The 10785-nt window shown below is 39.5% G+C and overlaps 1 protein-coding gene and 1 pseudogene across 1 annotated transcript in view; both read left to right on the plus strand.

Annotated features, from left to right (window-relative positions):
• LOC103456824 (protein NLRC3-like) overlaps positions 1–10776 on the plus strand; it is a 41268-nt gene extending 30492 nt beyond the window's left edge. The window contains exons 11-12 of the mRNA XM_017303713.1: positions 1819–1828; positions 10553–10776. Of these exons, the coding sequence (XP_017159202.1) occupies position 1819 (1 nt within the window). The 3' untranslated portion in view covers positions 1820–1828; positions 10553–10776. The remainder of the gene's footprint in view (positions 1–1818; positions 1829–10552) is intronic.
• On the plus strand, positions 2592–10039 carry LOC103457162 (protein NLRC3-like; annotated as a pseudogene).
• Positions 10777–10785: the final 9 nt, after the last annotated feature.

The following is a 10785-nucleotide window of genomic DNA, read 5'->3' on the forward strand; positions in this document are numbered from 1 at the left end:
TCCTGTTTATTTTCTCATGTCTGTCATTTAGTGTCTGATATTGTTTGTCTCTTTGGATCAATAAAGATCCGATTCAAACTGGGCTCCATTTAGAGGCTTCATGGAGTTTTGATCTGAACTGGATTCAACTGGAAAGTTGATCTTTTTTCTCTCTGATTCATTTTCATCCTGGAACCAGAAATGATCTGAGAATGGAAACATGGGAATCATTTTCAGTTCAGCTTTGAATCATGAAAGACACTTCAAACCTCTTTTCTCTGCTGCTTCTTCTTCTGCTGCTGACATGAAAATGTTCCTCAAAGCTCCACAGATAAAAAGATGCTTTACTGGAAACTGCAGGGAAACTTCAGCTTCCATCACAGAAACCAGTTTAACCAGTTTAGACCTGGATGTCCCACGGAAACATTTAGAGCAGTTTTCAGGAACATCAATCACTTTATATGATCTTATATATTTATTTATATGATTTTATTTTTTTTATCTTTTTAGTAATTGTAAAATTTGTAAATAATGAAGATTTGCATTACAGTCGTTGATTCTCAGTGTTATGTCAAATATTTTTGGTGGTTTACTTTTTTAGCTCCATAATAGCTCCAATTAAGTTTTTAATTACATTTTTTTGTGGGTTTTTTTGTGTGCAGCTGATAGTGCACAGATACAGAAACATGCTGCTCAGTTGATCTGATCTGAGGTTTTTTAAGCTTCTGATTAAGGCAAAAGGATATTTTTTAGTTATGCAGACTGAAGATGTTTAAATAAAATACATGAGAACCATTTAATTAATCAAAACTCTTGTTTTTCCTCCAAATTTCTTAGTTAAGCTAGTTATCAAACTACAACAGTATTATTATTTACAGTGTTTTATTTTAAAAGACCTCAGCATATTTGATCAGCATCATTGTCGCTCCAGAAAGTGGCCTACCTCTAGCTGTGCAGGCTAGAGGAGACTAAGAGGTCAGTGAGCAGAACCAGAACTGGACCTGGTGCCGCCATGTTGATGTATGAACCTGGTGCATTCTGGGAGTTCAGATGGATCAGTTGGTAAACCTGAAAGCAGATCAGGGCGGCTGTTAAATCCAGCTCTGTTCATTTCAGGTTGACTCTCTAAACTTGTGCGTTTCTCTTGTTGCTGCAGGTCGTTTGTATGTTGACGTCACTTTGTTGACCTTGAATATTTCATAGAGCTTCATGAATTGAAGCTGTTCTGGTCGCTTTGCCTCACTATGTTTCTCTGTGAGTCGAGAACGCCGCGCTGTTCGCTCACAGATCTCTGATGCTTTCAGCCTTTGTAGCCAGCATGCAGACCCACTTCTTCTGAAAGAGTCTCCACTTCCTGCTGGGACTGCAGAGAGTGAAGACGGAGCAGCAGGAAAGGCGGCCATCTTGGCTTCTTACTCTTCTTAAAGCAACGCTGAGTTTATTTAGTTTGCTCTGTTGTTTTAGTGAAGAGAGATCACTGGTCATGTTGTTCTGGACCAGCTGGGGATACTGGAGCTGACCACTTTGACCTTTGACCCCTGGGCCAATATTCTGGGTTTTTGTCCTCTTCCTCAGTTCTTCCTCCATGTAGCAGCAACAAGTTAGCTCTGACTGTAAAGAAAACTGAAGGGGCTTTAACTTGTTCTTCTGCACTTTAAAATGACAATTTGTTTTTATTGAGTTTTTTCTGGGTTTGATTTACAAATGCTACAAATATCAATAATGAATTAATATTGAACAATGATATCAATAATGGAAAGTAATGTGATGTAGAAAGTAAGTATTTGTTACTTATATGATATTCTGATTGCAAATGTTTAAAACATTAATCAGTAAGATGAGGAACTGAACAGATGTGTTGTGAGAAAAGAGGAAGTTCTTGTGGACAGAGAGTTTGGGGGCTGCAGGAAGAATCTTTCACAACAGTTTCAACGGCAAAATGAGGAATCTTCCAGTAAAGAGGGGAGACTTGATCAGTTAAAGGGAAAAGTTACGTAGGCAAAACAGCATAAAGCAGAACCACTGACTGATGTTCAGGGTTCTGTCTCGGGGCAGACATTGTGTTCACATGGAGAAGAGATGGTGACGACCTTCAGGGTTTGGAGAGAAGAACTGCAGTCCTGATGAGGCCGACCCACCAGCCAACAGATGAGGGTTCACAATCTGTATTCATTCTCCAGACTGCTGCTTCACGCTGAGGTTTTCTTTTGTTGGATCCAAGAACTTTCTCAGGTTTTGTCAAGAACAAGTTGAAGAATTTTCAATTAGATATTTGGGGCTACATCTGTCCACTGGGGAATATTGGATGTTTACCATGTTTTTTACACAAAGAACAAATAAATCAACCCAGGAAAAGGTATGAGCCTCTCTCTCTCTGTTTTCTGCAAATTTATTAAAAAGTTCACTCAACCTCAGTTTAAGAGGAAGATAACTTGGTCATTTTTGCAACTTATGTACTTTTTTCTGTTTCTTACTGTGAGCTGTTCCTGCTAAGCTGTGCAAATAAAAGCAATGAAAATCTTACTGGAAATTGTGGATTATTGAGATCATTACCTCTAAGTGTTCTTCATGGTGTGAAATGCTGGTTGCTCAACAAAATTACAAGGGGCCTCATGCGTAAAGCTGCGTGCGCACAAAAAATGTGCGGTGCCATATTTTACGCACAAGTCGGTGTGTATAAAAATTAACTTTGTGTCAAAGTTTGCGTAAATATATGCACATTTTTTCGCTGGCGTGAAAGTCTGCAGCAGCTACGCAAACTTTTTCTGTGGACAACGTCAAACTCCAAAGAGTCAAAACGCAATTACATACACTGAAATTTGACTACATTCATTATTATTTAGACCAAGAAGCAACAAATCGATGTTTTTCATTATTTTAATATTTTATTGTTTAAATGTAAACGATGATACCGAACCGCATTTATCCTCAGACAATAACATAGCATGCACACAAAATAAAGAAAATAAAATTAAAAGGACTATGTGAAAGGTGATAAATTGTATTTAATAAAATGCAGAGGAAACAGCTGCTCTGTGTCAGAGTCTGAATTACTCCACCCAGACAGAAGAGGAAACCTTCCTCTTCTGTCTGGTGGTTGTGTCATGAACAAGTGACACAACATCTCAGTAAATTCTGCCATTCAAGCAGCTTATGTTCATATTTCATTGCCAAACTGACAACACTGAAAAACAGTGCGATATACTGGCTTTCTGATCTGCTGTGTTGAAATCACCTGGGGAGGAGCGATAAACTTCACACGCCATCACAGACAGAAAACACCAATAACAGGTTAGATTAAGCAGGCAGGAACCCATAGCAATGGATAGGATGTACCTGGAAATACTCTGCAGTAAATAGGAGAAAAAATATTTGTCATATATATTGGAACGACACTAAGTCACTGAATTTGCATAGAGGGAGCTTTTAATGTGGAGCTATGCATGTAAAACTCCATAAATATGACACACGACTGGAGAATCAGTCGTCCACTCTTCCATTCTCAGCTGGAAATATTCAGGTGAGGATGAACATTTTTATTCTCTGCTAGTGGAACTGTCTATCAGCTGAGAGTTAATCTCCTTATTCTGCCATTAAAAACTAATTAGTAAGCAGAGGAAGAAAGTAAAACGTTTTGATCCTTTTGTCAAGGAAAATGAGGTCAGTGGCAGTCAGCAAGAACTAATGAATGAAATGGTGACCAACTTGACACTTTGGTCACATGACTCCATCAGCCAATCAGCCAAACTTGAAAATCCAGTTTTCAAGTTTTCAACTTGAAAACTGGATTTTATTTTCTTGCACTTAAAACTTCTGCTCTTTTTGAAATCGTCTCTGTTCTCCCTCAAATCTTTGTCATGCTCAGATTTTCTGCTTCTTGCAGAAAATCTGAGCGTGACATGCTCAGATGAATATGTAATAAAACATATTCATCATATGTTTTATTACATATGATGAATACTCATCATATGTAAATATTATCTGCACAGATCAGAGCAGTGCTGAAAAACCTCTCTTCCCTGCTTGTGAATTGTTTAGGCTCCTTCTCATATCAAAGAGCAATGTTGCCTAGCAACCATTCCAGCCAATAGAACGACAGTGTTCCTTTGGGATGAGTTTGTTCCTTATAGTGGTTGTGACTATAAAAAGCTGTATCTTTACTTCTAGAGCTGCTCACTAGGAAAAATTTCAGCTTTCTGCACCGTGTCACAATTTTCAGAAAGTCATGATATGTTTATGAAAAACATAATTCTTAGTTTTTGTCAGTTTAATGGTTTTCCAGCTCAGCAAATGAATATGTTCATCTGGGCTCTTACAGAAATATGCTTTTAGCATGAAAACCCTGAAAGAGGTTTAATGAGTGAAACTTCTTATAATAATCTCTGTACAGTTAGTTCCTTGTTTGCAGTTCTTGTTACATTGCAGAGTTTTTAACCAGGTTTCAACATTGTATTTATTTTATCTGTCACCTCAGTGGGCTCAAGACTGAGATTTCTTCAGAAAATCACAAATTAAATTTTATATTAATTTTATATTTAAAGTTGGAATGACATTCTGGTTTAGACACTTTGGTAGAAAATAGCCATCTGTGAATGTTGAATTATGTTTCCTTCATAGAAATCAATGCTCAAACCCCTCTGAGAATATCACAAAATTGTTTTATATTGTTTGGTTTTATTCCCCTTTTTCTCTTCAGATATTGTTGGTCAGTGTCAGCGTGACCTTAAAGTGTCTCTGAAGACCATGTTCCAACATTTTTTTGAAGGCGTTGCCGAGCCTGGAAATAAAACCTCTCTGAACCAGATCTACACAGAGCTCCACATCACAGAGGGGTTAACTAGAGAGGTCAACCAGGAACATGAAGTCAGAGAGATTGAAACAGCATCCAGGAAACAAGAAACAACAATCAGACAAGAAGACATCTTTAAAGTCCCACCTGGAAGAGATCAACCAATCAGAACAGTAATGACCATGGGAGTGGCTGGCATTGGGAAAACACTGTTAACACAGAAATTCACTCTAGACTGGGCTGAAGACAAAACCAACCAGAACATTGACTTTATATTTCTATTCACTTTCAGAGAGCTGAATTTGCTGAAAGAAGAAAAGTTCAGCTTATTAGGACTGATTCATAAATTATTTTCTAAAACCAAAGGAATCAGCAGCTTTGAAACATTCCAGGTTCTGTTCATCTTTGATGGTTTGGATGAGAGTCGACTTCCTCTGGACTTCAACAACAAGGAGATCCTGACTGATTCTACAGAGTCCAGCTCAGTGGATGTTCTGCTGACAAACCTCATTATGGGGAAACTGCTTCCTTCTGCTCTCCTCTGGATAACCACACGACCTGCAGCAGCCAATCAAATCCCTCCAAAATGGGTTGACATGGTAACAGAGGTCAGAGGGTTCACTGGCCCCCAGAAGGAGGAGTACTTCAGGAAGAGATTCAGAGATGATGATGATAAGGCCAAGAGCATCATCTCTCACATAAAGAAATCAAAAAGTCTCCACATCATGTGTCACATCCCAGTTTTATGCTGAATCACTGCTAAAGTTCTGGAGGAAATGATGAAGACCAGAGAGGGAGGAGAGCTGCCCAAGACCCTGACTGAGATGTACATAGAGTTCCTGCTGCTTCAACTCACAATCAAGGAGGAAAAGTATGAAGATGGAGCTGAAGAAGATCAAGAGAACAGGAAGCTGGTTGAGTCTCTAGAAAAATTGGCTCAGCAGTAAAAATGGCCACCTGGACCTGTTTGTCCGCTTCCTTCATGGTCTCACTGTGAAGTCCAACCAGAGACTCTTAGAAGATCTGCTGGGTCAGACAGAGAACAGTCCAGAAACCATCCAGAGAATCATCACCAACCTGAAGGAGATGAACACTGATAAAATCTCTGCTGACAGAAGCATCAACATCTTCTACTCTCTGGTGGAGATGAACGACGTCTCATTTTATAAGGAGATCCAACGGCTGCTGGATTCAGGGAAGAAACTCTCAGTGACTGACTGTTCAGCTCTGGCCTTCATGCTGCAGGTATCAGAGGTTCTGGATGAGTTGGACCTGGAGAAGTACAACACATCAGAACCAGGACGACTGAGACTGGTTCCAGCTGTGAGGAACTGCAGAAAGGCTCGGTAAGTCCAGATGTTTTCATTGTATGAATGCTGATTCAGCACTATTGTCCTCTTGTTTCTTCTTCTTTCTTCAAGTTGATTCTGGATGTTTTTGGCCTCTGACTACGTCCTTCATCCTTTGGATCATTTCAGCCATTCAAATACCTAAACAGAGAATCAGAGAATCTGAGCTCTGGGGTTCTCCATCAGCAAACACTGAACACATATGATCTTCTGGAGTGTGTGTACGACTGTCTTTTGAACGTCTGTCCAGCCAGCAGTCGTCTTCAACATTGGGTCCAACTGATCCAGACTGGGACCTTCTAGAGCAGGGTTGTTCAACTGGTAGCACTCACACCACTTCTGGTTCATTAGAACAAAATAAAATATTTGAAAAAATATCAGTGTCACAGAACTTAATTACTAATTATTACTAAAAAAAAATTTTTAAACTATATTTTGTACTTTTTATTGAAATTTTATTCTAAATTAGAATCCAATGATAAACAACAATGGCAACAGAATAACTTCTAAATCTGAAATAACTAAATTTCATTCAGAGAGCCCACCTACTCATGTAGATGATCTGTGTTGAGCAGGTCAGTTGTGTCGACCATTCATCATTAAGTCTTCCTGATGTCCAAAAACTCTGCACCAGTAGTTCATTTCTACTGTTGTGTTCTTGTCAGATATTCTAAAACCATTTTAGGGAATAAATAAAATTTATTTTTCTAAGATTTTCAAAGTCTTTGTTGACCATCATAACCAGGGTTGAACCCCAGCAATACATCAAGTGGTTAGGGCCTGCGAGGCCTTAGCACTATTCGAATCCCTATCTTATATCTACAACCTAAACTGTAATTCTTTTTCAATTAATATTATTAAATTACTTCCAAAAGTCTATGCTTTTTTCTTATAATATCTCTCTTGGATTCCTGTATATGTCTATATGGATTAACGATGTTCCGTCCAATCGGATTTCAGTATCTACATGTTGCCAGCGTCAGAATAATCTGCACCAGGACCTTATAAGACTAGCTGGCATTTGACTGTACATGAATACATTATATTAATATAATATTCACAAAATGCAAACAATAATATGTTCATTTTACTCTTCTTGTTTGCCTGCGCCTGTGCCCACCTGTGTCAGTCCGCAGAAAAAGAATGTTTTTGCAGGACCTCTGGAATCCTATCTGTCTTTTTTAAGAGAGGGTTATGTATCCCTGGCAGATAGTCGTAGGAATGTGCCTGTAAAATTACTTCAAGATACAGGTGGATGTGACCCTTATAATTGGGCTGAAGTGCTGCCTCTATCCAAGGATTCTGAGTTGGGCAGTTGTGTTCCTGTGTGCGATATCAGTTTTAATATTATACATGTTCCCCTTCACAGACTACATCTGGAGTGTGAACTCTTCTGTGGGGAGGTTGCCTATTAAGAGCGTTTTGGTGATTTTAGGTAACGACCTAGTGGGTGCGTGCATGTGGACTCACTCCCACATGCACGGGAGCCTGTCTGAAAGCCTGTCAGAAAGCTAAATGCGCTGGTGAACAGTTGTGATGAGCACGAGGTTACTGGTACATTCATTGCTAGTCTTAAGACACGCTCTCAGTCTGTGCCTGTCAGAGAGACAGAAGACGGAAAAACAGGACATTTGTTCTTGCCTCTCAGTGATGGTCCTCTATTTCTATCCCACATTATATTGATGGCTGAACAGAGTGTTGATTCCTCTCTGGGAGTGCTGGTTTTGCTCTTGCGCCCAGGTGACTTGTCAGGCAGCTCATACGGTTACCTTCTTAAATGCACACTGTGAGACAATGGGTGCCACATTTTGAGTTTGCTAAGGGTGCTGTCCTTTGTTTAGTTTTTTTTTGTTTGTTTTTTGTTTTTTGAAAATACTATTTCTTGGATGGCTCATTCGTCAAGGAATAGGTTAAGTTTCTAGTGTGATTTTGTGTGCACCTATACTCGGTCGTTTTGCTTGACCTCAGATATGGTTTTGCTCTTCCACTCTTCCCCACTTCACCTAACTCTCAAATTCTTCTAAGGTGGACCAGTTTCTGGGAGCAAGAAGTTGGTACAGAAATTATGTTGGGTTGATAGATGAATTACCTCTTCATATCTGTTTGGTATTGTCAATATTTGACAAACTACATGTATATATTTTTGTAAGTATTTGTTAGGTATTTTCTGAAACCTACATGGAAAAAGAGAACCACAGACAACGTATATGAGTTTTTAGCCGACTTCTGCAGAAGGAGAAAAACTCTGTCAGCTCCTCCGAGCYGTTCACAGAGCGTTCTGCCAATCTTTGGGTAGAGCTTGTCTTTTATTATCAAACTTCAAAGAGGGAGGAWAGGCAAGATAAGACAGCRGAGRAAACAGCTGAGGTCGTAAAACATTTTACCTAAACACAGCAAAGGTCGTAAAACAATTTAACATCTGTCCCATGATCTGAGCCCGGTTCAAATCTCGGTCAAACTGTTTCACATGAAGATAACAGGCAGCTGTGACTTCCAGGTCAGTTCACACATACAGTTTAAAGAAGAGAACACTTTACACTGACTAACATTAGACTGAATATGAACTAAAGTAACAACAAAATGATAATACCAAAAAATCCCTATCAGTATTTTTGGAAAAAAAAAGTGTCTAGATGTTTATATTGTTTGCTCAAACTTTCCAAAGGGGGAACCCCACACTTTACATGGAGGGATCCATGCACACATCCGGCACACTGGAACAAAGACTCTTTAAACCAGTTTGATTGGATCAGATGTTAGACATCATGCTTCTGAGACTTTTACATTCAGGGAAATGAATTTTCTACATTATTTATTTGTTCATATTTCAATTTTAACCTGCATTCTGCTGGCTTCAACTCACATATTTTATTCCTAATTCAGATTTTGGGGCTGCAGTTGATCAGAGACAAGCTGGACTTCTCTACTCTCAGCTCTGAAGTCCAACCCGACCCATCTGACAGGACTTGAACTGAGCTACAGCAATCTGGGAGATTCTAGAGTGAAGGAGCTCTGTGGTTTTCTACAGATTGAAGGCTGCAGATTAGAGACTCTGAGGTATTCTAATTATATTATTATTGATATTTCTGTGAATAATTATATATAACTGATCAGAAAATCAAAGTTTATATCTTCTGTTCTAATAAATATTTTCTGAGTTTGTTCCTGGACTTGGATCCAGAGTTTAATTTAGTCCCTCTGTGTAACTGAGTTGGACCCGCTGGTCTGAGGTCAGAACAGGACAGCATTCGGACCCCCAGTGTGTAGAAATCCCCCTCATGTGAAGCAGGTCAAAGGTCATTCAGCCCAGTATAGAAAAATTAATTCCAGCTATTGGAATCTGACAGGAACAAATCTATAATCAATGATTGATGCTTCAACACTTTGATCAGAACCTGGAATGATTTTGCTGACTAAAATCCTCCAAAACAACATGACCCAGTACCAGGTTCTGGTTCTGGTTCTGCTCCTACAGTCAGTTTGACATTAAATATTCTCCAGGACTTCATGTTTTTTCTGGCTATTGAATAATTAAAATAGTTTAATTTCTATGCATTAATCTCCATTTGATGATATTTCCTCCTGACTTGTTAGTTTTGTGTGAAACTTGAATGATTTGCTGCAGAAGCTGAGTTTGTATTGATGGAGCTGACAGAGTTTAAGAGCTGAAGTCAACAGGTCTTTATTAAAGCAGCAGCTTGTTGGCATTAATATTTATGAGAATCTTTCCTGTTGGCTTAAGCTAATCTTTTATTCTTTATTCAGATTGTTCCGCTGCAGGTTGTCAAAGATCAGCTGTGATTTTCTGGCCTCAGCTCTGAAGTCCAACAGCGTCCATCTGACACAACTGGACCTGAGATGGAATGGCTTGAAGGAGTCAGATGTTCATCGGCTGAAGGATCTTGTTGAGATTCTAAAGTAAGTAAATGTTTGTAGTGAGTCCAGCTGCTGTCAACAGTATTGAACTAAACCCAGTTAGCATCAAAGCAAAGATCCAGTGTTCCCAGTAAAGCTGCAGCTTTTCAGTGGGAGGAGAATGGTTCAGGCTTAGACACAGAGGCGGCAATCAGCCAATCAGAGGAGCAGCAGCTTGTTGTGTTCCTGTGTTTGTGTTGGTGTGAAGATGAGTGTTGTTGCTGTGTCCATGTCTCCAGGAAGTCCAGCTGGACTCCAGCGTCCAGCCGTCCAACATGTCTAGAGACAGTGGTCCTCATTCATCAAACTGTGGCAGCAGCAGATCTGATCTTAGATCTGCTTGTTCTCTCAGTTCAACAGGAAAAAACTGATCAGGTTCATCTTGGTCACAGCTCTGAGATCAGTCTGACTGTAGCCTGGAAACCATCTACTGGATGTGCTGCGTCACTGACTGCTGCTGGAGAGAGGCTGGAAACATTCACTGATCTGATCTCTCCATCCTTCTTCTCTCTGCAGGTTCTGATCTCTGTAAAGTAGAGAATGATCTCTGTGTCCTGTTGATCCTCAGAGGTTGAAGCTGCAGCAGTTTGAGTGTAAAGAGACTCTGACTGGATCATCATGATGACCTCTGACCTCCAAGATTTTCCTCTTGTTTATTTTCTCATGTCTGTCATTTAGTGTCTGATATTGTTTGTCTCTTTGGATCAATAAAGATCAAATTCAAACTGGGCTCCATTTAGAGGCTTCATGGAG

Source organism: Poecilia reticulata, linkage group LG2 (genome assembly GCF_000633615.1).
Source record: "Poecilia reticulata strain Guanapo linkage group LG2, Guppy_female_1.0+MT, whole genome shotgun sequence".
Lineage (NCBI taxonomy): Eukaryota > Metazoa > Chordata > Actinopteri > Cyprinodontiformes > Poeciliidae > Poecilia > Poecilia reticulata.